Source organism: Dipodomys spectabilis, unplaced genomic scaffold, assembly GCF_019054845.1.
Source record: "Dipodomys spectabilis isolate Male_0828 unplaced genomic scaffold, ASM1905484v1 ptg000457l, whole genome shotgun sequence".
NCBI classification, from domain to species: Eukaryota; Metazoa; Chordata; class Mammalia; order Rodentia; family Heteromyidae; genus Dipodomys; species Dipodomys spectabilis.
Genome location: NW_024871134.1, coordinates 1,648,793 through 1,674,880, shown reverse-complemented (window position 1 = coordinate 1,674,880; position 26,088 = coordinate 1,648,793). Strand labels below are relative to the sequence as shown.

General features: G+C 44.8%; 1 protein-coding gene across 1 annotated transcript in view; it reads left to right on the top strand.

Annotated features, from left to right (window-relative positions):
• Adgrb3 (adhesion G protein-coupled receptor B3) overlaps positions 1-26,088 on the top strand; it is a 541,106-nt gene that overhangs the window by 394,555 nt on the left and 120,463 nt on the right. Inside the window, exons 17-19 of the mRNA XM_042668573.1 lie at positions 7,388-7,514; positions 8,925-9,028; positions 11,309-11,411. Of these exons, the coding sequence (XP_042524507.1) occupies positions 7,388-7,514; positions 8,925-9,028; positions 11,309-11,411 (334 nt within the window). The remainder of the gene's footprint in view (positions 1-7,387; positions 7,515-8,924; positions 9,029-11,308; positions 11,412-26,088) is intronic.

The window sequence follows — 26,088 nt, the reverse complement described above, 5'->3', positions numbered from 1 at the left end:
AATGTAATTCCTTCCCATACTTCCATTCTTTTATTTCTTATTTAAAACAATAACAAAAAAAGATGTTACTGGCAATAAAGTGGTGCTACCATTCTTGTAAGCGATGTTCAGTGACCCCAAGAGTGGCGTATTCTTGGTGTTAATGTGTATTTTATGACAACAAAGCCAAAGTACTGCACCTGCAAGCTGAGTTCCACCGGAGCCCTTGAGCTCTAAAAGGCACAGCAGAAATCCCTCACGCCCACAGCAAAATCTACCACAAGGCCCATACCATCATAAATGATGACAAAAATATTCATAAACGAATATGTGCACAAATGAATATGTGCATCCGGCTCTCTCAAGTCCACACCTCTCCCGGGTATACATCCATCCCTATGTATGTCAAACTGCTTTACAGTCAGACTATGCAGTGAATGTACTCATATCCCCATCCTAACCATACTTACATTCTGGTAAGCTGAAGACACACAAAGCATGAACTTAAAAAATGAGGACACAAGCATACCTGGTATATGACACTGGGTGTTTGGTTCCAGATCGTGGCAATGGAGGAAATATCGCCATAAAATGAGCCACACAAGAGTATTGTTTCCCTATTTAAAAGTTCTGCTGACATTATACCATTGTCCATTAGCTGTTCAATAGTATTATGTCTAAGGAGCTAATGCACAACCCAGTTACTGGCAGTTCCTACCTGTAATCCTTGCTAAGCAGAAGGCTGAGGTCTGAGGACCACAGTTCAAAGGCAGCCCAGTCAGGCAAGTGAATGAGACTCCTGTCTCCAGTGAACCAGCAGAAAGCCAAAAGTGGAGCCATGCTTCAAGGGGCAGAGGACCAGTCTTTAGCCAGAAACGTTCAGGTCAGGCCTGAGACCAGCAGAAACGGAAAATGAATGTACACTTCGGTATGTAGGTTAGTTTAAATTCCCTTTTCCACGTGAGGTGTCCACGCAGAGCCAGGGCAGCAGGGGTATGGGAGTCTGCCACACGTTGTAGAACAAACCCTTGGGAGCCAGGGGTTTAAAGAAGTTTAAAAGAGCTATCTCCCTGGCTCGCCCTTCTGCGGCTCTGCTGTTGGCTGGCTCTGCATGGGCAGCATCCATCCCTGGATCCGACGATGGGCCACGGCCAGCTCAGGTCAGGTGAGTGGAACCAGTCCTCACCCTCCGAGGGCCCGGCCCAGCCACTGCACACGTAACCACACATCACCACGATGCACGTGGGAGCAGAGACCTCTTAGACCCCATGCAAAGCCATGCACCATGTCCACTGTCCATGGCACCTTCCTGTCTGGCCATAGGCCTCCCCTGGGACCCAGTGGAGACGGAGCTGACTCGCCTTCCAGGCAGCGGGCATCTCCAGTGTGGGCTGTTGTGCCTCCGCTCTGCAGGGCCGGCTGGCATGAGAGGGACACGCAATGAAAATAACTTTGAAGAGCACACGGCACCAATGGGATAACCAGAAGGAGAGCCATTGAAGAGCTCGTTGTGGTTACAAATGAAGAGTGGAAGGACACGTGTCAGAACACAGGGAAAACCAGGGACCAAGAATACAGGCACACGTACAACACGGGCACGCTGTAGAACAGCATGGGCACACGTAGAGCAACATGGGCACGCATAGAACACGACAGGCATGAGTATATACAGGCACGCATAGAACACTGTGAGGGCTTTGGAGTTGGAATAGAAGAAGTGCTGACACGTGGATCTTGAGAGGAGGTGGCCAGAGTGGAGGCACTCAGCCTTTGAGGTTGGCATAGAAGGGAAAAGCTGACAGCATTTTCCAGATTCACTTGCAGAATTACGACAGAAAACATATGCTTAGAATCTTTGTAGTCTTTCCAACCAAGCTTTCAGTTTCTCTAAAGAAACAAACCAGTTGTATTTATTTAATTTTCTGTGACCTGTACCTGAGCTGTGGTTGAACAGTGCTCAAGGAACGTGTCTTGACTGAGGCCTCACTGCTGGAGCATCATCCGCAGAGTTCTTCATCACATGATATTTGGAGACAAAGAGCAAATACATACATCTCTTAAGAGAATTGATATTCTAGGTTATGTGCTTCCCGCCGAGGGGAGGAAGTGAATTAGAACCAAGATGAAAAAGCCTTTCATTAAAGCACCCAAAAAAAAAAAAAAACCAAAAACACTACCCAGCGATTTGGATATTAGTATAGAGGACACTGTTCTCAAAAGCTGTAAGTTCCTGTGTGGCGTGGAGTGCATTCCTGGTATAAAAACATGAGCTGGATTCATCAGCCAGGCTGTGGTGTTGGCAGAAAGCAGAACTGACCTTGGAGTGTTGGGGGGTAGTGGGGAGGAGATGGAGGCGCAGAGCCCCGGCCTGGTGCAGCCACTGTGGGGGATGAGGGGGTCACTGACTGCCGAGCCCAGCACAGTGGACGGCAGCGGTGCATGCTGGGAAAGCACCAGCTTCTGAGTCCCTTCTCCCCAGAGACATGAATGTGCCCCATGGCGGCTTCAAACCTTCCTGATGAGAACAGAATGTGGCTGGTGTTTTACGTTCTAGATCTGAACTCCGTAGAACCTCACACAGCACGTTCATCACATGGTTCCAAAACACACTGTGGTGAAAATGAGCATCGAAAACACCCCAAGTCTGGAACTGGCTTTGCTTCTCACTCTGACGTCCACTCCTTTCCCACAAAGCTATGTGGTGGGGACAGGCCTGTGGTTCTGAACCCTGGCCACATCCCGTCACCCAGAGAAGACCAGGCAGGGGGCCCTGCTCAAGACCTGCCCCACGTTAACTGTTGAAAGCTCCCCTGGTCATTTTAATGTATAGCAAGTATTCGAAGCCAATGCCCAGACTGCCATTAAAGTGACATATGGCAAAATTTTCTAATTATATGATTCATTTCTTCTCACAGAGTAGCCATTGCTGCATGTAGCAATGTGGTTAGGATTTGCAATGCAGATTTCACCCAAAGACATTCTACTCAAAAGGGGGACTGTGTCCTCATCTGCACTTCCCAAATCTCTTATTTACAAGAAACAAATATACACCATTACTTGGGTGGAATAGATGCTTTAAAATGATATAGATTCACTTGATCCCTAGAATTGCTATAATTAAGAAGTAATTATTTGCATTTATTTATGTGAGAAAATATAAGAAACTGTAAATAAAATTCTTTTAAATCCACTTATTCAATCTACGTGCCCAATTTTATAACTCATAGTAAATATATTACATACTTTTAATTAATGAGAAGAGTGGCCGGTTTTATAAAAGAATGACTGAAGTGATAGATCTACAATGTATTGATTTTCCAAAAGATTAAAAATATTATTTCTTGGAATGGTTGAAATGTGTTACTATAAATTTTGTTATAAAATTTTTATTAAACTTTTTTTTATCAGAGTAAGCAAATAATTTCAATTTAGTTGTACCATTTAAGTGTTAGCTAGGGGATATAGATTAATGCCATATTACTTAAAGCTACATGAAATAAGAACAACTAATACACAGAGAAAAAAGATACCATGTAACTGACTAGAAAATTGGGTAAAGCCTTCAAATAGTCAACTGGAAAGTGCCAGATCTTACAGAATATTTGTGATAAATACTTTTGAAAGCTTGGGACAGAAACATTCCTTTCCTCCTTTAACATTAGGGGAAATGGTCAGATGACAGCTAATAACCCACAAAGAATGTTCTGAACGTATGGAATCTTTACAGGCACAGCTGTATTTAAAATTTATTTTGGAAATAGGACGCATGTGTAATGCCAGAAAGACATTATGAAAAGAAATATATGACTTAGTATAATGTATATTCCTACACACCGTTCTGTCTGCTTCTGACACTGTCAGTCTATTATTCTTGTTATATCTTTAATTTTCATACATATTTCATTGCATCTGCTTGTCTTGTTGTCAGCAACCTAGACTTAATAATAAGAATAATTTACAGATACACCATTTATTACAGCACTCAGAATTATGACATGGGAAGAATAATGTGACTTCTAGAATGGTCTGTGTGAGCGGCCTTGCTTCCCGTTTGCTCTGCCAGTCATCCTTTGCCTTACAAGACAGCCCTGAAATCGATCAGCCCCGGGTACCAGGCCCGAGGAGCACGCCAGTCAGTAGGGATACGCCGTGAGAAGCCGGAAAACACAGGCAACTCTAGGGTTTGTGATAATAGTGTTATTCATGCTCGCGATTGAAAAACCAATTTACAAGAGCTCTATGTCATCATAAAATATCAAAAGACATGAAATAATATAAATTTTAGCATCAAAATGACACCATACTTCTTCAGCTCTTGAAGTCATCCCTACTTTCAAGATCGTTTCCCCCATTCCTTGTTCCATTTTCTGGTGCCTTCTACTGGATGCATTACTCATGCTACACATCCCCTGTTGTGCTCAGAAAGGCATGACAAGCTGTGCTCAGGATCTCCTAGATTAACATATGTTAGCTTAGCCAGATAAAGTCACTGAAGGGATAATAACTTTGAAGAAAGTTAAGGCCGTATTTGAAGCCTTGGGAAAAGTAGAAATGTTTCTCCTCTGGCTTCTAGGTTTTAACTCCCAGCCACATGCTTGCTTGCTCACCTGGTGCTCTACACCACCAGCCCAGATTTTTTGCTAATTATTTTGAAGAGGGAGTCTCCTAGAGACTTCCCCCCTGGGCTGGCTTCAAATCATGATCCTGTGGATCTCAGCCTTCTGAGGAGCTGGGCTTACAGTTGTGTGGCACCAGGGCCTGACTGGAAGAACTTGGTGCAGGGTATCTGGGAAGAGGAAGGGAAGGAGCGGCAGGGTGCAGAGTAAAGCAGAAGGGGCCAGCTCTCTAAAGCCATCATGTAAAATGAGTGTGCCTCATCTCTAGAGTCTAGCAACTTCACAGACTTTGTATCAAAAGTTCAGTGCCAGCCAAAGTAACTTCTGTGAGGTATATTTACAGTCTTGTGTTTTTGTTCAGATCTTGAGTTGGTTTTGTGGGGCATTACTGCACCACTTGGAAAATACAAGTCCTGGACTCCATCCTGCAGTTGCAGACTCTGCATGGAGGGGAATTCCGGGCAGAAGGGATGAGGGGAGTGCTGCATTTTAAAGCTTGTCGGATTCTCTTTGGTGCATCTTCCATCTCTGGTCTCTGATCGGCTGCGATACAGGTTTTTCATTTGGCCTTAACTATCACAAGAAGGTTAAGAGTGTGCTGTAAATGTGTGTCCTGCAGTGGAGAGGCAGAACTCCTGTGGAATACGCTTCACTTGATGGCATGACTCATGTTAGTCTTGAGAAGAGCCAGGCACTGGTGGCTCACTGCCCTACGCCAGCTATGCAGGAGGCTCAGATCTGAGGACTGGACTTTGAAACCAGCCCAGGCAGGAAAGTACACGAGACTCTTACCTCCAACTAATCAGCAGAGTGCTGAAAGTGGCCCCGGCCTTTAGTAACAAAAGTAGGGAACAGCTCCCTGGCCTGATGTTCAAGCCCCAGTACTGGCACAAAAAAAGGAAAAGAAAAAAAAGATGATAGTAGGTAGGTAGAAGGTAATGATTGCCAGGTATTATGAGAAAGAAAAGGAGATTATGCAATTTTGAAATGGTCAATACTTATAAGTATTTATGTAAAATTTAGGTATAATTTCATCTAACTCTGAAAATGCAGTGCTTTCTTTTTTCTTTTTTTCTGAACTCTGGGCCTGGGCACTGTCCCTCAGCTCTTTAGCTCAAGGCTAGCGCTCTACCACTTGAGCCACAGTGCCACATGTGGCTTTTTCTGCTTGTGTGGTGCTAAGGAATCGAACCCCGGGCCTCGTGTATGCGAGGCAAGCACTCTACCACTCTACCAACTTCCCAGCCCCTAGCTGTACATTCTTATACCTCAGGCTCCACAGCTTCTGATCTCCTGATGTGTCCGTGTCTTGCCTCAGATTCCCAGAAGGGCTCTTTCCCTCTTGAATGTATGTATTCATTTTATTTATTTGTTTGTTTATTTTGCCAGTCCTGGGGTTTGAACTTAGGGCCTGGGTACTGTCCCTGGGCTTCTTTTGCTCAAGGCTAGCACTCCACCACTGAGCCACCTTCCCAGCCAGTACAGTGCTTTCTTTTAAAAGTAAATCGCAATTGAGTGTACCACGTTACCAACTCTGATATTTAAAATGTCACTCATAGATACCGAATGGCGATTGTGTTCATTATGCCTGACGGCTAATCATGTGTCCTGTGCCCGGCGCTGGCGGCTCACGCCTGCAATCTTGGCTCTTCGGGACACTTAGGGCTGAGGATCCGAGTTCAAAGCCAGTCCTGGCAGGAGAATCTCTGAGCGCTCTTCTCCTCCGAGCCATAGGAGGCCAGAAGCGAAGCCACGGTCCAAGTGGTGGAGCGCCAGCCTCGAGTGCACAGGCCGGGCCGGGGTGCAGGTGCCGGCGCGGGGCGGCGTGAGGCCGCTCCACGCCCTGGGCCAGCCGTCGCCCAGAGAATGGATGGAAGGCAGCGTCCGACGGTCCGCAGCACGGAGAGGAGAGGCGCTGTGCGCGGCGGCGGCTGGCCGGGGTCCCCGCGGCGGGAGCGGGCCCGGAGCTCGCGCGGACGCGGGGCACGGGTCCGGCCCAGGCTCGGCCCGGCCGCGGCAGTGGCGGCGGCGCGCGGGCCGCCCGAGCACGTGTGAGGAGCGCCGCGCTGATTGGCCGCGGCGCACGCTCCGCTCGCCGCCCTCTTCCTATCCAGCGGCCGGGCCGCGCCGGCGCCCCCGCCCTCCTCCAAGGAGACCCCGGCGGAGACCATCTTTATTGTTCCGCCGGGGCGGCGGAGGCACCGAGGGTTTGGGTGGTGTGGATGGCTAGGCGGAAGAGGCCGCGCCAGGCCCGCGCCCCGCCCGCGCCGCCGGCCTCGGCCGCGGGCTCCAGGTTCCGGGTGCGCTCGCGGGCCGGGCTGGCGTGAGCGGCGCCCCGAGAGGCCGCGGGCCGCGATGCCGGGGCCGAGCGGAGCGCGGGGCTGAGCGGAGCGCGCGCGGCCGGCGCGGCGGGGCGGCGAGGAGCCGGCGGGGCCGCTGCCGCGCGTTCCCGGGTGAGCTGTTCTCGGCCGCGGGTTCCGAGGGGCGGCGGGCGGAGCGGCGCGGCGCGGGGCAGCCCCGGGCCTCGGGAACCTTCCGCCGGGGAAGCCGCCGCGTTCCGAGCCCGCGATCTGCAGCCGGGCGGGGAGCCTGGGCGCAGGGCGCAGAGCCGGCCCGGGGAGGCCGCGGGGCCGGCGGGCCGGGCGTCCCCGCGCGCCCCGGCTTCAGCACCGCGGGCGCTGGACAGCTCCGCACGCCGTCCCCAGCTCGGTCGGCCGGGCTCCGCGGCGACGCCCGCTTCGGATCGGTCCCGGCCGGACGCCGCCGGCTCACCGTCTGCCCTCTGCCCGCAGGAACCAGTCGTCGGGAGCGTGGTCCACGCGGGGATGCCGGACGGTGCTCACCGATGCGTCCCACACGAAATGCCTGTGTGATCGCCTCTCCACCTTCGCCATCTTGGCTCAGCAACCCAGAGAAATAGTGAGTAACAAAGGGAAGCGGGTTCTGGGGGCCAGGGGCCGGGGGCTGGGGGCCTGGGGGCCTGTCTCGGCCTTCGCCAGGCCCGGGCCGCAGCGCCCGCGGGCGGCCTCCCCAGCCACGGGGCTTCGGGAAGTGCGCTCTAGCTGGGGTGCCGATCCCCCAGTCGCCCCCTCTGCTGCACGCCCCCCCCCCCTCCGGGCGCCCCTGCAGCCCGGCTGCAAGATGCACGCCTGCCCTTCCTGAATGCTGCAAGTTTCAGATACAAAGAACGCCAACTTCACCTCTCCTTGTGGGGGCTGCCCGGAGGTACAGTGCTGGCGGCGGGGCGAAGACCCCGGGCACCGCAGCCCAGCTCAGCCCAGCGCGTCCCGGCACCGGAGACTTGGCGCGGGCTTTCCGAGGGTATCCTTGGAGACAGAGCTGTATTTTTAACCAGCGGAAGTTCGCAGGAAAGCAGGGCTGTCAGGAACCGCGACGCCGCGCCCTAAAAGTGTGCAGGGTGTGCAGCAGGAGTTCCCGAAAGAGAGACAATGGCCTCGCCCAAAGCATTTTGGAACAATATGAGAAGAGGGGATTTTCTGTCTTCATTCGGTACCCCTATCTAAGCCTCTGGGACATATTGAGTCTTCTAGGGTATCCCTTCAGAATTCCAATACGAGAAAAAATTTCATTAGTTCCCATCACGTGAGTGTCTGAGCAAAGGAACCTTTTAGGTCAGTATATGCGCTTTTAAAGACGGAAGGCTTAGTCTTCAAGGTCACGTTTGGGGAGACTAGTATTGGCATCATAGAAACTATCTCCACATATTTTGCTTATAGAAAAACAAATCAGAAATTAAAGCTGAAAGTCTTAAGTTATAGCATTGTATTTCTACAGAATATTTAGAGTCCGAGTAAGCAAAATTTTTTGTGAGAATAGTGGGCTCAGAACAAACTTGTGGAAAGTCAGAAAGTTTGAGAATCTTTTAATATCTACATGCAAGAGTTGGGTGATAGAAGACTTGTCAATGAACATACCAAGATAAACTTAGCCAAGAATCAAACTGTGAAACGTCTGAACTTCACTTAGTTGAAGAAAAATAAATGTTACTTCGGTTTTCAGCTGTACAAAATTGAACAGATGAATGCTGACCAAGTTGGAGTGTTTATTTTAGAGAGCTCGACCCAGGCAGTGAATCATAGCCAAAGATTGTAGACTCAGAGGGGGAGCGAGGGAGTCGCTGGTGTTAGTCACGTGGGAGCCTGAGCTGGTGAACTGAGGCCGTCTGTGGATTAGCATCTGGTAACCTAGAACAACTAGCGAGGACATTTTTGAGTGAGAACTTGGCTTTGCTGAGCCTAGACATAATTTAAATTCATCTCCCAGTAATGCTTTCTTCTCCTTCTCTTGTCTGCTGTGTGTCATTTGCAGATCATGGAATCCTCTGGCACACCCTCGGTGACTCTGATCGTGGGCAGCGGCCTCTCCTGCCTGGCCCTGATCACCTTGGCGGTGGTCTACGCAGCATTGTGGAGGTGGGTGACCCCCAGCCAGCCGCAGCTGCCCACACCACACCAGTGGGGGCGCCAAGGCCTTCCGCCTGCTTATTACCATAGCACCCAACACTGCGCCCTGCATTGGTCTGGGGCACACATCAGTTCATGTATACTTTGGTTCCAAGCTCCCGCGCGGTGGGATGGTAGCCTTCAGCAAGTTGCGTACTGCTAAGGATGGCGCCTGTGTAGTTCACCTTCAGTCTGCACATGGTTTCTGCTAATCTCCGTTGCTATGGAGTCCAAGAGTACTGTTAGTTTTTCTCCCATAGAAATGTGGCCTCCGTGCATTTTCAGTGCGTCCCAGAAAAGGCCCTCCCACCACAATCGACCGTGGCCCAGGAAAAGCCTCTTGGTTGTTTGCAGTGAAGCAGATTTGACAAATTTGTTTAAAGAAGCCACAAAACTCGTAAACCTGGTGAAATAATTGATTTTTTTGTTTGTTTCTGAGGTATTTGAAATAGCTTCTTTTCTAGAACCTGTGAAAATATAAGTTTTCTAGTGATTTCGTTAGACTTAGGCCTCTGAGGTTTCTGATGCCTACTCATATATTGATAATGGAGGTAAAACTGTATGTCCAGACTTCCAATAGCTTTGACACTTTAAATGTTAGGCATTTTATATCCATCTAATGATGCAGGTATTATATTAGTATATGGATAATTATTCTGAATATTTACATTATTATTGTTCCAAAAGGTGATGTTCCTATCTGGAAAAACCTGACAGTCTTTATGCCTTATTTAAGAATTTTAAATTCAGTTAAGAATTTCTAAATTAATTTTATAATTAATTTTAATATTAAAATAACTGTTCTTCATTATGAGAGTTTATTGCTTTCAGGGCAGGAATTATTAAGGATATTTAAATTGTCAGAGTTATTAGGAGTTTCCGTGTTTGTACCAAAGAACCCAAAAAGCCCATGCTGTGTGTGAACATGGTGGCTTGTTAGCGCAGGTGTGTCTCAGAAGTTTTTCATTCTTGTGCAGCTTTTAGTAGTGCAGCATTGACCCAAGAGCTGGCCTAAGCCAGTCCTTCTTGGATTTCTTTTGTGAAGAGAGAAAATTTATTTTGTATTTTAAAAATCTTTTCTGTATTTTGATAAGAAAAAAATCTGATGGGGAGTGCTTTCATTTCTGAAATCTGTGATGGAATAGAAAACTTCTGTCTGGATATTTTCCAGTAACAGCATGGGACAGAGAAAGGAGGGGAACAAAAAATAGAGACACAGCGAGAGCATGTGCACTTTGATTCATTCATTCTCCCAAGAGTGCCTCCAAACCCTTGTCTCCACCATCTGCATTGTAGAGGAAGACCACACCTGTGTGTGTGTTTGTGTATGTATATGTATGTGTACGTGTGATTCCGTGTTCTAACACAAACTGAACTGGCTGAACACAGCAAGCACATGTTCTCTATAGTTACTGTCACTTAGTGGTTTACTGCAGGGGAGTCAAACAGCACCCTGCCAGGATGAGCAGCTGGTAGACCTTGGATTCTGAGTAGTTTTCTCTACAGTGCACAGCCCTGGTGCACTTTAAAATTGTACAACAGAGTAAGTACTTTTTCATCAGGGTGAAATGTGGAAGACACCAAGAGTGCTCAACTCTGCGGTGAGCTATCATTTATAGAATGGATTCAACTTTAGAGATAAGAGCATCTGTGTGTGTGTGTGTGTGTGTGTGTGTGTGTGTGTGTGTCTGAATCTTTGTGTTAACATGTTTCCAGTTACATAATTTCTAGTAATGTGCTGGCCTCATGAAAATCCCTGAATAGCTGATGGTGTTTGCAATGTCACAGAATTAACAACAGTCTCCTCATGCACAAGAGTGGCACCTCAGAATCTATGTGGGTTTGACTCTCTGTTCTCAGGGTTTGATTGGTAGTGCATATGAAAATACTAGATCTCCTTTATACATATATTTATATGTGTGTGTATATATGCGTGTATGTAATTATATTAAATGATGTATTTCCAAGAAGTTTTAGCTTTCTAGTAAAAAAATCTTAACCATGATCAGCTGTGTAATAGGCTGTGTCAGCTATGAAATGCCATACTATAATCTAATTTATTTGCTAGGGAAAATTAAGCTTAAGAACTTCTTGTCATGCACTTTAAAACTGGATACCCAAGAAATATTTTTCTGAAAACAGAATTTCCCCTATAGTTACTGCTATAAACTCTTGTCCAGATAAGATCCACCAATTACACAATACAGAATTTTTCAACTGAAATTGAGCTCTCTTTCTCTCTCTGGTTAGGTATATACGCTCTGAGAGGTCCATAATTCTGATTAACTTCTGCCTGTCTATCATCTCTTCCAACATCCTCATACTGGTTGGACAGACTCAGACACATAATAAGGTATGATTGGTAATTATTCTCATTCTCTGTGCATTTATCTTTTGGCATGCATGTGACTATTGGTAACATTGATTTTTATGCTAATAACTTTTGCTGTGATTATTTTTTAATTACTTCATCGGTTTCTGAATAAAGGTATTGTCTATTCTAGTCCAGAAATGTTCTTTCTTTGGCTTAATATCTTGCACATTAGAGATGCTATAATAGCAAGAATGCATGTTAAACATTTGCTAAAAGCTCTGTGAGTTCATAGCTGTGAGAAAAAATGTGTTTTGATTTGTTAGCCCAATTGAAATAGGAGTTGACTGTAACCAGATGTAGTACCTGAGTCTTGGTCCAATATATTAACAATCTAATTCCTGACAGACAGTTGTATGGATTTATACCATTGCTTTGGAAATCTACCTCCTTATAACTACAAGCAGTGATCAGAAAGAGTGCTAGCTGGAAGCCACCAGAGATCTAGTTTATACTTCTTGTAACTTTTCCCTAACTAAAAATATTTGGTACTTAACCAACATTCAGTTATTTAACCACATTATCACTTTTTAGCAGAATATAAAACTACTGTGTATCTTGTTTATATGTGTTGACCAGTACATGTGAGTTGGATGGCTATGGGTTGTTTTTCTTTTCTCTTTTTTTAGCCAGAAATGACTCTCTACTGAACTATTTTTGGAAATGCATTCCAAGAAACTCTTAATATAAAATGTCATCCTAGCCTGAGAGGGGTTCTGTGAAAACCACTTGGAAATGTACTTTTCATTAATCATGCCAGTCTTGTCCTTCAATATTTCCTTTTTTCAGACACTAAAGGCAATAATTCAACATTTGCTTCATTAACTTTTATTTTTTTAAAAAACCAAAATACACTGTTTGGTAGGTCCATGGACATAAGCGGTTCTGAAGGACATGTGTGCAAGTCTGGGACTACAGATCGGCCAGGCCTCCCCTTTGTACCAGAACTCCTCAGCCCCCAGAGCTGACTGGTCTGGGCCAGCCTAGTGCCCATCCCAGTGATTGAGATGGATGTTGCTTGGTTTGAATCTCATTGCCTAGACCAGAGAAGTGCCCAAAGGGGAAGGCCACCAACTCTGAAAGACAAAACGGAAACAACAACCCAACCAAGGGTCTTAGAGAAGCAAAAAAGCACTTTCATGTTCTTGAATGCTTAAAAAAAATCCTTCTTGCATCTTGTTTATAAAGAAGTCAAAAAATGTTAAGAATCATTAAAACATAGTACAAGTCTACTTCATGAACATTTGATATGACTTTTTTTTTAAAAAAAAAAGAAGTACACAGCAAAAGCAGCCACAAAAGAGAAAGAGAAACCAGGTGTGCTAGAGACACTAACTGCTGTGGGGCGGAGTCTGTGGATGGGAAATACTCAGAGATGCCAACTGCTGTGAGGAGGCGTCTATGGATGGGAAATATTAGATGCAACTGCTGTGGAAAGGAGTCTGTGGACAGGAAATACTCAGAGATGCCAGTTGCTGTGGGGAGGAGTCTGTGGATGGGAAATACTCAGCAACTGGCAACATGAGAAGAAGGAAAGGGAAGGAGGAGGAAGTGAGGGAGAGGAGATACAGAGCAAGGAGAGACTGGGTCATGAGGAAGATTTTAACTGCTCATGCTACCTCCTTCTTCCTTCCATTGATCAGCTAGCTGGACTTCAGAGCACGTTGTCATTTCTTTGGTTAATGCATGGTCTCAGTTGTTAATGGATTTTCCTGTAACTTCTGTCAGGAAAATAGAGCTTTCTGAAGTAAGAATTGCACACATGAACCAGAAAACAAATGGAGCTAGAGTCAGCTTGAGTTCCTGCTTTTAGAGTATGTCCTACATTATCCTCCCTTCTGGTCACTTTTTACCTTCAGAGTTACACCTCTCACTGCTGTGCAGGTGTCAAATATCCAGCAGGATATACACTTGAAGACTGTCTTAGGCTGTGTAATAGAGGTTTGGTGTTTTGGTGTTATTTTATGCTAGTTCTCAGCCAAGTAATGTAATGGAATTTTCGACAAGCTATACTTCACATTAGAATGTCTAAGTAGCTATGCCAAAGAAATACAGCACAAGACACAAATGTAGCCTTATGTGTAATTTACATTTTTAGTGGCTACATTGAAGAAAATAGGGGAAATTCTTTCTTAATGTATTTTAATGCTTTTCTCGATATATCTGTAATATTACCATTTCAACATAATTAACATGAACTTTATTAATACAATAGTTTGCCATCTTAGTTTTAAATTTGGCATGTATTTTGTACAAATAATACAGTCCGTTTGGACTGGCTGCACTTAAGTATGGCTGCTGCAGTTAGTGCTTCTGTACGTAGTGTGCAGTTCTGCAGGATAGCAAGTTGTAGAGACTAAACTTTTCTCAGAGAAGCACATTCTGCTTCACCACTTCAGCCCCTGTAGGGTCTCTTCTTTTTCATAAGAATGTCTGGTTTTTGTTTTTTGTTTTTGAGAATGTCTTTTTGATGCCTTCAAATACTATGAATATCAAGGGCAAAGGCAAGATTAGATGAGTGTTGTTTGCTTGTAATTTCTGGTTGTAGGATTCTGCTTATAGTGTGTGTGGGGGGGGGGGGGGGAGGCATGGCATAGCTTAGCTTCTCTAACTACAGAACAGCTGTGTGCAGTTTAGGATACAATGTCTCTCTTCCAGGTTGAGGAGTCTACTTTGCTGCTGGTTGTCGATGCTTGGGCTGGGGTTGGGAGGCAGTAGGTGGTGGTGATTATGTGGTTTCCTTTTATCCTACATTAGTTTTGCATTATTAGTTCTGCATACATGTTTTTGATATCTTAGGACTATTCACATTAGAGTGACTAAGAGATAAAAATAGGAAAAAAAAACTCTGGAATTTTATTTAATTCCCTCAGCAATGTCAGATTTTCTAGTGGGAATAATGTTATTCTTTCATGTTTTAGATTGAATTAAACTTGATTTTAAATGGATAATTTTGGTTTGTGAAAATCTATACCTGTTTTACAATATAAATTAATCATTTTCAAATGAAGGAAAAATGTATACCATCTATATAAAATTGATCGGTATAAACTCCAAGAAAATGCTTTCTAAAAGGTTAAAAACACTGCCTGGAGGCGGCGGTGTTGCTGGATTGTGTAGGCCTCGCCCTTGAGCCGCTGTGGACATTTCGCCATCAATATGACGGCCTCTCCAGGCCCCTGGCACGGTTTGAGGGGGGCGTTGAGGAACCACTTGGGAGAATGGAAACACCTGAGAGAGATTCTTGATGAACAAATTGTTTGGAGCTGCATCTGAGCGTTGTCATGGCTAGTTTGTACAAGTGCCAGTGTTTCACACTGGTGTCCACAAGAGCCAAAATGCTGTCATACGGTCTTTGATGAATGACTTGTTGAGATGTGATTGACCTGATTATTTCACTGCTGAGGGTCTCCCCCACTTTCAAACGGAGACAGAAACAAGCCACAACATCCTGTTATTTAAAATAGAAATGTGTTCAGTGCACCAGACTAGAGATTCAGTTACTAGCTCTGCTCAAATTCAACCTTTTCTTAACCTTTTCATGTCTGTAGAATACTTCTGCTCCTCTACCCCCTACCCAGTTACCCTCTTCTCCCACTGGTCCTCACATCCAAACAGCACCTGTTTTACAGTCTTGCTGTGTGTGTGTGTGCACTCACACACATTCATGCATGCATCAGGACTCAAATGCAGCACCTGGACCCTATTCTTTAGCTTTTTTGCACAGGGCTGCAGCTATCACTTGAGTCAGAGCTCCATTACCAACATTTTGGTGGTTGATTGGAAATAAGAGTCACATGGACTTTCCTACTAGCTGGCTTTGAACCAGAACCAGCACCATTAGATCCCAATCTCCTGATTAACTAGAATTATAAGTGTGAGACACTCTTTCTACATATGAGAGAATGTGATATTTTTCTTTCTCAGTCTAGCTTATTTTACTTTACATAATGGCATTTCTAGTTCCATCCATTTTCCTGCAAATGACTTCATTTTGTTCCTCATTACAGCTAAGGAATACCCCATGGTGAACGTACACTGTGCTTCCTTTACCTGTTCACTGGTTGATTTTCAGATGGGCTGATTGCATTGTATGGCCATTGTGGGTACAGGCTAGTGTACAGGCTTCTCAGTCATGTGCTGACTCATTCCCTAAAATGTATGCCCAGGAGTGGCATAGCAGAGTCACATGAAGTTTATTATTTTGTGCTGGACCTGGGGCTTGAACGCAGGACCTGGACACTGTCCATGAGCTTTTTTGCACATGGCTAGTGTTCTAACACTTGAGCTACAGCTCCACTTCCAGCTTTTTGGTGGATCATTGTAATAAGAATGTCATGGATTTTCCTGCCAGGCTGTCTTTGAATCACAGTTCTCAGATCTGAGGCTCCTGAGTAGCTGAGATTACAGGTATGAGCCACTTGTGGGCTTTATAATATGATACATTTTCATTTGTTATTCCTTATTATTTGCTGAGCCATTAGAGTTTTATTTTTTTTTAATTATAAATGCCTATATCTTAAAGGGTTTTCCTGTATTTTCTTCTGGTGGTTCCAAAATTTCAAGTCTTGCATTAAAATCTTTCATCTATTTTGAGCTAATTTTTGTTAAGGGTGAGAGAGAGGAGGCTAGTTCTGTTTATCGACACATGCAGAACTCTCAGTTTCTCAGCACTACTTGTTGAAGAGGCTGTTTTCTACCAGAGGTTGTTGGTGCCCTGTCAGAACCAGCCATCGCTGGCTGTGGGGCTTTCCTGGGTCTTCGTCCGCTGCTCTGGATGTCAGAGTGGGCCCCGTGCATGCCCTGTGGTAGAATTGCGAATCAGTTGTCACGGTGGCTGCGACATGGCTGCGTTTGCTCAGGATAACTTTGACTATTCAGGTTGACCTTATGCTTTGCTTCCCTAGTTCTGTCAAAACACAATTTCAGTCTTTCCCCATTTGGAATGATGTTGCCTACAGGTTAATCAGATACACCCATTATGTTGAGTTATAGTCCTTGTATCCATAATTTCTTCTATTCCTACTTTCTTTCATCGTGGGTTTGAGTTTTATCAAAAGCTTTTTCTGCATCTGTTGTGACAATCATATGATTTTTGTCCTTGATTCTGTTTATATGCTGTGTTACAGTTTATTGGCTTTTGTATGCTGAAGCATTCTTGTTTTCTTAGAATGAAGTCAAGATCATGTTGTATGTTTTTTTCCAATGTGTTGTTGAATTTAGTTTGTAAATGTTTTGCTCTTCATTATTATCAACAAGTAGTTGTAAACGGGGTCTTAATGTAACATATCCATTCTGTTTATATGTATTTTAGTGAGAATTTTTGTGTCTGTGTTCATCAGGAAAATTGGGAAATTGTTGTGTGATTATGTCCTGATGTAATTTTGGCATCAGGTGACGCTGACCTTGCTTTTCTGTCCTATGGAATAGTTGGAGAAGTGCTGATGTGAATTCTTTTTTTTTTTTTGCTTTAATTTTCTTTAATTTTTCTTTTTTATTTTCAAGGTGATGTATAGAGGGGTTAAAGTTAAATAAGTAAGGGAATAAGTACATTTCTTGTCAAACTTGTTACCCCTTCCTTCATTTTTCTCCTACTTTCCCTCCTTCCAGCGCCCCCACCAAGTTGTACAGATCGTTTCCAACATATTGTCTTGTGAATGCTGCTGTTGCTTTGCACCCCCTTGTCCTTTGTCTCACATTCTGTTGTTCCCCTTGTCTTCCCTAATTCAAATAAATATATCCAATACCAGGGTACCAAAATCAAATACAGTGACAACAGGGGATATACCATAGGGGGAAGAACATACAAAAGAAAAAATCACATAGTACATTAAAAACAACAACAACAAAACCTCTTGTGTCCATGTCTTGAAGTTCATTTTGCTTAGCATCATCTTATATGATCAGATGTACATAGCTATTGAGCTATTCTGCTCATCTGCTGAGATTATCCTAGGCATATACTAATTATTGCAAATAGGAGAAACCATGGGACCTATGCTGCTTTGGGTCTGGCTTACTCCACTTAATATAATTTTTCCCAAGCCTTTCCATTTCCTTATAGTGGGGCAGTGCCATTCTTTTTGATGGAAGGTTAGAATTCATTGTATATGAAGGTCTGCAGGATTCAACAAGGATCCCACCTGGCCCCTGTGTCTTCTTTGTCACTGCTTCTATTTAACTCCCTGTCATACACTTGTTTCTGTGGGTTGTGACCACGTGTTCAATTAGTACGTTATAAACATCTAGAAATGTATCAATTTCTGCTAGATTTTCTGTAAGAATATGGGATTTCAAAGTATTCTCATTGACATTTGTTGTGATCTTCATCCATTAACTTGAGTCTTTTCTGTCTTTTTTTGTTAGTTTAACTAACAATTAGTCTATGTTGTTTATCTTTTCAGAGGATCGATCTTTTGTTTCAATGATTCTTTGCATTGTTCCAAAATGTCTCCATTTCATTAACTTCTGGCTTGATCTTTATTAATTATGTCAATCTGCTGTCCTTGGGTTTGGATTATCTTTGTTTCTCTAGGAGTTTGAGGTGAATTGTTAGGTTATTTATTTCAGATTTCTCTTATTTTTTAATGTAGGCACTTCATACCTGTGAACTTTCCTATTAGCACTTCCTTTGCTATGTCTCAAAGGTTCTAAAAGTTATGTTTTCAGTTTTCTTTGATTCTAGGATGTGTTTATTTTCAACAACACAGTGATCTATCAAAAGTGAATTATTCGGTGTTCGTGTATTTGACTGTTTTCTTAGTTTCTCTTATTGATTTCTTATTGTGGTCTGACAAAAAAGTTCTATTTGCTAGTCTTGCTGTTTGTGCTAAAATGTGTCTGTTTTGGAGAAAGTTCCAGAAGAATGTGCCTTCTGAGGCTATCTACAGACATACGATACATCTAGTATCATTTAATTTTGGTTTCTTTGTTATTGTTGGTGTTTGATCTATGTGAGCATCTATTGGTGAGAATAGGGGTTGAAGTTACCCACTGTTACTGTGTAAGCATCTCTTGGAGCTTTTATGTATTTATTTTGTGTAGGCAAGCCCACTTTTGGTGCATTCCCGTCTGTAATTCATATCATCTTACGCATTTTTTCATTTATCAGTGAGCGGTGACCTTCTTTGTCTCTTCTGACTAACTTTGTTTTGACATCTGCCTTGACCTCGATGCCTGTAGCTACTCCTGATTGCCTTCCTGGTGTGTCTGCTTGAAAAATGCTTTCCATCCATTGACTTTAAGGTTGTGTTTGCCTTCGTCTTCAAGGTGCATTTCTATAGGCTAAAAATGGTTGGGTCTTGTTTCAATTCACCAGTTGGTTGAGTTACTGCAGAACAGGTGCTACCAACACTCAGTCATTACTGGAAGGTTTGTCCTAATTCCTGGCACTGTGTTGGTTTTATAGTTTGATTCCCCTCCACTCTGCATTTGCCTGTCTACTTATCTGGTGTGGTTCACTTTTTTTCTGATATTTTAAAGTCAAGCCACTGGTTAGTGGTTTTAGTTACTGAAAGGCTTACCAGTTAGATTATCTTCTGGGTTGTGACAATGTTTATCAGCAATGCCCTGGTGACATAACTCATGAGTAAGAAAGTTACCAAATCAAAGCCAAACCAGACCTTTGTAAACAACTAGCCACATTATCCGCATCCCAGTCACCATTGTAGCAAGGTAAGGAAAAAATGCCATTGTTGTAAGATTTAAACTTGAAGTGGTAAAAGGGTGCAGGCAAGAGGAAGCAAGGAGGTGGGAGGGGGCAAAATACTGCAGCTGAAGCAAAGGAAGTAACAGTGTGCATGAGCATGGTTTAAGTATTGTTCTAATCAGGGATTACAAAAGAAGAGAAATTAAGAGTAATAAAAAGCAGAATGAAGTGGGCCCAGGGGTCACTGGGACTCCAGGTGGGCTGTTGGTGGGGTTCTGACATGACGCAGGCAGAGCAGCAGCCAGGCCCTGAGCCAGGGAGCACCATGCCAGGGAGCACCACACCTGGGAGGGGAGGGCAAAACGCGTCCCATGCCCACCTCTGCCTCCGCAGTGGGGTTTTGTTTGCTAAGTCCCTGTCTGTCTTTCTCTCTTCCCCCCTCACACACACACACAATGCACACACACACACATACATACACAATGCCCCCCTACAATGCACGCATACATGCACACAATGCATGCACACACATACACACATGCATATGTAGTGCATGCACACATATATGCACACATGCACAGAATACATGCACACACACACAATGCACACACACAAACACTGGGGCGTTCTTGGAGCACTCTTGAATCAAGGTTGCATTCACTGACACGCTTGTGAACACGTGTATGTGTTCATATTGAAAATACCGAAGTATTATAAAAGGAATTTCAAGCAGCCCATCATGCACAAATACTTAATATTTTGACAAACAGGGAAATGTAAAAGGACAACACAACACAGCTTCAGTCTCGAGAGACAGGTGTCAGCTAACAGTCTTGGGCCCCTCTTAACGATGTCTCTGGGTGTCTCCCCTGTGAGCACTGTATGGACACAGCAACGACTTATGTCAGGCTCTGTCTTTCAGTTCCATCTTGCAAAAGAGATAGACAAACTCTGTCACAGAGTGCTCTGAAACACATTCTTCACAGGTGTCTTCATTCAGTTTTGTACTGTAAAATGTTTTCTATAGAGGAGTTTTCTGTTCTGTAGTTTATAAAGAGATAATTAGTCAAACTGGACCAAATTAAGCCTAGTGCTGGTAACTCCCCCGTGTAATCCTAGCTACTTAGGAGTCTGAGATCTGAAGATCACAGTTTGAAACCAGCCCAGGCAGGAAAGTCCATGATACTCTTATCTCCAATAAACTACTCAGAAAAGGCTGCGGCTCAAGTGGTAGAGTCCTAGCCTTGAGCAGAAGGTCAGAAATAGCACTCAGGCCCTGAGTTCAAGCCCCAAGACTGGCAAAAGGAAGAAAAAGAAAAAAAGGATCAAATTAGAGTGTTTAGTCATGAATGACTTTAACTGGGTGGAACATTCGCCGTTTCACCTAATTCTTCTGTGACTTTCTTGTGCCTCTATATGGATGTTGGCAGTTGTCTTTGTGGGTATTGTCAGTCATCTTTGGGTGTTGGCAGTCATCTCGCTGTGGATGTTGGCAGTTGTCTCTATGGGTGTTGGCAGTCATCTCCCTGTGGGTGTTGTCAGTAATCTCTATGTGGGTGTTGTCAGTCATCTCTGGGTGTCGTCAGTCATCTCTGGGTGGGTGTTGTCAGTCGTCTCCATGTGGGTGTTGGCAGTCATCTCCCTGTGGGTGTTGTCAGTCATCTCTATGTGGGTGTTGTCAGTCATCTCTATGTGGGTGTTGTCAGTCATCTCTAGGTGGGTGTTGTCAGTCATCTCTGGGTGGGTGTTGTCAGTCGTCTCCATGTGGGTGTTGTCATCTCTGTGGGGATGCTGTCAGTCATCTCCATGTGGGTGTTGTCAGTCATCTCTGGGTGTCGTCAGTCATCTCTGGGTGTCGTCAGTCATCTCTGGGTGGGTGTTGTCAGTCGTCTCCATGTGGGTGTTGTCATCTCTGTGGGGGTGCTGTCAGTCATCTCCATGTGGGTGTTGTCAGTCATCTCTGGGTGTCGTCAGTCATCTCTGGGTGGGTGTTGTCAGTCGTCTCCATGTGGGTGTTGTCATCTCTGTGGGGGTGCTGTCAGTCATCTCCATGTGGGTGTTATCAGTCATCTCTGGGTGTTGTCAGTCATCTCTGGGTGTCGTCAGTCATCTCTGGGTGTCGTCAGTCATCTCTGGGTGGGTGTTGTCAGTCGTCTCCATGTGGGTGTTGTCATCTCTGTGGGGGTGCTGTCAGTCATCTCCATGTGGGTGTTATCAGTCATCTCTGGGTGTCGTCAGTCATCTCTGGGTGTCGTCAGTCATCTCTGGGTGTCGTCAGTCATCTCTGGGTGGGTGTTGTCAGTCGTCTCCATGTGGGTGTTGTCATCTCTGTGGGGGTGCTGTCAGTCATCTCCATGTGGGTGTTGTCAGTCATCTCTATGTGGGTGTTGTCAGTCATCTCTGGGTGTCGTCAGTCATCTCTGGGTGTCGTCAGTCATCTCTGGGTGTCGTCAGTCATCTCTGGGTGGGTGTTGTCAGTCGTCTCCATGTGGGTGTTGTCATCTCTGTGGGGGTGCTGTCAGTCATCTCCATGTGGGTATTGTCAGTCATCTCCATGTGGGTGTCGTCAGTCATCTCTGGGTGTCGTCAGTCATCTCTGGGTGTCGTCAGTCATCTCTGGGTGGGTGTTGTCAGTCGTCTCCATGTGGGTGTTGTCATCTCTGTGGGGGTGCTGTCAGTCATCTCCATGTGGGTGTTGTCAGTCATCTCTATGTGGGTGTCGTCAGTCATCTCTGGGTGTCGTCAGTCATCTCTGGGTGTCGTCAGTCATCTCTGGGTGTCGTCAGTCATCTCTGGGTGGGTGTTGTCAGTCGTCTCCATGTGGGTGTTGTCATCTCTGTGGGGGTGTTATCAGTCATCTCCATGTGGGTGCTGTCAGTCAACTCCATGTGGGTGTTATCAGTCATCTCTGTGTGGGTTTTGTCAGTCCTCTCCATGTGGGTGTTGGCAGTTGTCTCTGTGTGCCAGCTGAGTCCTTACATGTCTACCATACCCAGTTCTTCCTCCTGTATCTGGTCATCTTCACCACCACTGCTTTGAGTGTCATCAAACCCTCTCTCTTCTAGAACTCAGTGCTCACTTCCCAAGCCAGTCACTGCCATGACAGCTACAGAAGTGATTTTCAAACTCTCAGCAGGCATAAATAAGGGGTCGTATTTTAATCCATGAACATTTTAGTGCTGCTTTCCATGAATGATCTGTTGGAACTCAGGGACAGATTCGGCTTGGAAAAGTTCTTCTGCTCATTAAGCTTGGGAGGTACTGACATTAAACATAGCCATCTGACCTCACCACCTCTCTGAGTTCTATTTTATTATGTCTACAATAGCAAGCTGTGTATAGTTGATCAAGATCAACCTTTGTTCCAGGCTGTTCTTCATCTCAGGGCAGTGTTCCTCCATCATAAACTATTTGGCTTCCCTGTTCCATGCTGTTCTTCACCACAGAGCACTGTCCCTCCCTCACGGGCTAACAGTCTTGTCTGCCTGTGGGTGTTCCTGCTCAGTCCTCTTTCCCTTCCTCTGAGAGAGCCTCCTCTGTCCTCTAGCTGTTCCTGCTCTGAGACCCCTGACCACCAGTGAATTCCTCCTGGTGTACTCCCTCACCCGCTTCCGTACAGTCCAGGCTTCTGGTTTAGCCATTTGTAAATTCACTACCAGGTGGGCACTGGTGGCTCACATCTGTAAGGCTTGCTACTCAAGAGGCTAAGATCTAGGATTGTGGTTCAGAGCCAGCCTGGGCAAAAAAAGTCTGTGAAACTATTATCTCCTGTGAACCACCAAAAAGCCAGAAGTGGAGTTGTGGCTCAAGTGGCAGAGCACTAGCCCTGAGCAAAAACTTCAGGGACAGTGCCCAGGCCCAGAGTTCACGCCCCAGGACTGGCAAAATAAAACAAAACAAATAATAACAATCATTGCCAGTATATAGATTCAACACAATAAAAGTATAACAAATGGTTATTGGGTGAATAAGTAAATGAATATAAATTCATTTACTTGAATCTGCCAATTAGGCCTATGAAGCTAATATCCATAAGTAGTTGTAGGTCTATTTCCCTGGCCTTTTTAAAGCTTGAACTGATTCCTGGCATGGTATCCTGGTGATCTCATTCCTGCATTTTAGCTAAGTAGACTCTGAAACCTAACAAATGTGGATCTTTTTATAAATCATGTTAATGATTTTCATAACATTACAAAGAAATGAGCTTAGTTATAATTCTCTCCTAGAAGGCATATCTTACCGATAATGGCCCAGATATGTGTTTATTATCTCTCACATATCTGTGTGATTCTAATGGCTAAAGAGAAAGCATCTTATTTAGAATTATTAAAATCTAATCTGTTTACCTGCTATGATGTTTGTATAAAGGATTTAAATGTTGGGCTTACATGTGATTCACTTGAGGCCGTTTTGAGGCTTCTCCTTGGTTCCACTCCTGTTCTTGGGGGTTCCTCAAACTTTTATCAAGCAAGAACAGAGAGCTGGTGTCTTCATTTCTAGAAGCTGACTGCCACAGGCTCATTTGCCTGTAGATACAGAGTTAACAAAGTGGGAGATAGGAGGGTTGTGGGGGTTTGGATGCTCTTACCCCACTGTAACTTCTACTGTCAGTCATACATTTCCAGACTCCTGTGTTAAGAACCAACTCAAAGATCAATAAAAAAGATGGGTGTGGGATCGCAGAGGGTCAGAGGAAAGCTATTGGCAGTAGACATTGCTGAAATGCTGGGACACAGAAGCCCAGAATAGCCATGGGATAAGAGAGCTGTATGGAGACTGGGTGAAGCTTCCCAGTTCCAGCTCCAGAGTTAGGAGGAACTCCCAAAGAGGCAGAACACAAGTCTCATACCATGCTGCAATTGCTTCGAAGAAAGCCAGGGCCCTGTATACCATCTTCTCATCCATTGTCAGGAATTACACAAAATGTCTCCAGGCAATGTAAAGAAACCCCTGATTTGAACAGTCCCATTCCTACATCCTTCTTCTCCATTTTAGATGTGGCTCTCCTAACTGCTCAGTTGGATTAATGTACATTTTTGTGTATGTGCACCAGTGCTAGGGCATGAACTCAGGGCCTAGGCACTGTTCCTTAGCTCCAAGGCAAACCCTCTACTATGTGAGCCACAGCTCCACTTCTGGCTTTTTGGGGGTCACGCGGGTCTAAGAGTCTTCCATACTGTTCTGCCCTGGCTGGCCTCAAACTCAGATCTCAGCCTCCAGAGTAGCTAGGATTATAGGTGTGAGCCACTGGTACCTAGCTCTATCATGGCATTATTCATTCTGGTGGGCTTCTCTAGCCTTTGTTTATAGCAGTTCATGCTCTGTAGCACTGTGAGCAAGATCTGAAACATACAGCAAGACGAAGCACCTGCTTGTGTCATTCCCCTGCCTTAGACTCTACGACAGGCCTTGAGGCCTTGAGAGAACAGCTCCCTGTTCTGAACACCCCACTCGCCATGGCCTCTGGGACAGAAGGTGACTTTGTAAGAAATAGAAAAGGCATCCTTTTGGGAGTATGAGCTATAAAAATAGTCTCTCCCTCCAGGCTAATACCAACTCCACTAGGATGTGTGGCCTGGTACTAGGAGCTGGATATCATTTCCAATTTTCTGCTCCCTGCTAAGGACCCCAACTCCTCTTTTCTCATGTCTGCAGAGCTCCTTTGCCTCTGTGCCCTGCATTGGTCTTTGCTGTTCCCTGTGAGCACCATCCATCCCAGGAGATGGCATGTGCAGTGAGCTCTGTGACACTTCTGCCGCATGCCCCTCTGTCTCACGGCGCCTGGATTAGAGTGTGGTATTTAGCACTAATCTCATGCTTCACTATTATTGGTTTATGATCAATTTTAACGTCTGTGGTCCTCAAGAGAGGTGTTTTTCTGCTTCTTTCTTTAAAACCATTAGCTGTGCTGTTAGCATTCTGCATGGTCTGCAACCAGTAGTGTTGAGTGAAGGGCTGAGGTGGTGGCTGATGGTAAAGCAATAAGTGCACAGCCCACTCTGCTCTGGAGATCTTGCGTGTTGTAATTGCAACTGTGGTCAATTTTTTCTTGCCGTTTTATGAGGAGAAAAGGGAAGTTCTGGGGGGTACACAGGCAACTTATTACATGGTTTTGACACCTTGCTTAGGAGAGAGATGGTTGAGTTGAGTCTGATTTTGCCTTGTATGGGCTGAGTCAAAACTTGCGAAGTTGAGTGGAATCTTACAAAAAGGTTGAAGATTATTGATTTTTTCTGTCTTACAATTAAACAGTAGGAAAATTAGAAACTTCTCCCTCCGTGACATTTTCACCTTTCACTTCTGAGCACACAACGTAAGCCTGCTTTAATAGTGAATTTATGATACATGGTTTTGACTTAAATATGATAAGAAAACAATAATAATAATAGTAATTTTTAAGGAATTTCAAAACCATTTTAAATGCCTGCCCTTGTGCATTCCACAGTTCAGCTGATACCAAAAATTTCTGGTTTGTCCTGCGGTGCCACCCACTGGGTTTAGATCTTCTGAGTGTTTTCCTGACCTTCATATCATGAAAATCTGCCTCTCAAAAAACAAACAGGGCCCACGTGCAAGGTAAAGTGAGCGTGCTTAATGTAACTGATAGAGAGAAAAGTGTGAGCTTTGCGGAAAGGCAGGGCATCTTCGTTGGAAGCTGGGTGGTGCTGTAGGAGCAGTGAGTCAGACACGGGCAGTACAGTCCTGATGGTCCAGGAGGCGTCTTGATGATGCCTCCTCCAACATGGTCTCCCTGCATCTCAGCCCCTTTGAAACCAAGGCTCTGCGACAACATGAATGGATCAGAAGTTCTGCTGGTGTCATCAAGAAACCATATAGTCCAGCCGACCATACAGTCCAACCAACCATAAGAATTTCTAACACTCTAATGTATTCATGTGCTAAATAGAAACGTACAAAGTGAATTTTAATACACATTTTTCTCACAGATACAAAAGCTAAAGGCCCTTGAACTTGTCATAGGCTGGTCTTTCCTTGCAGAGCTGGAGATTG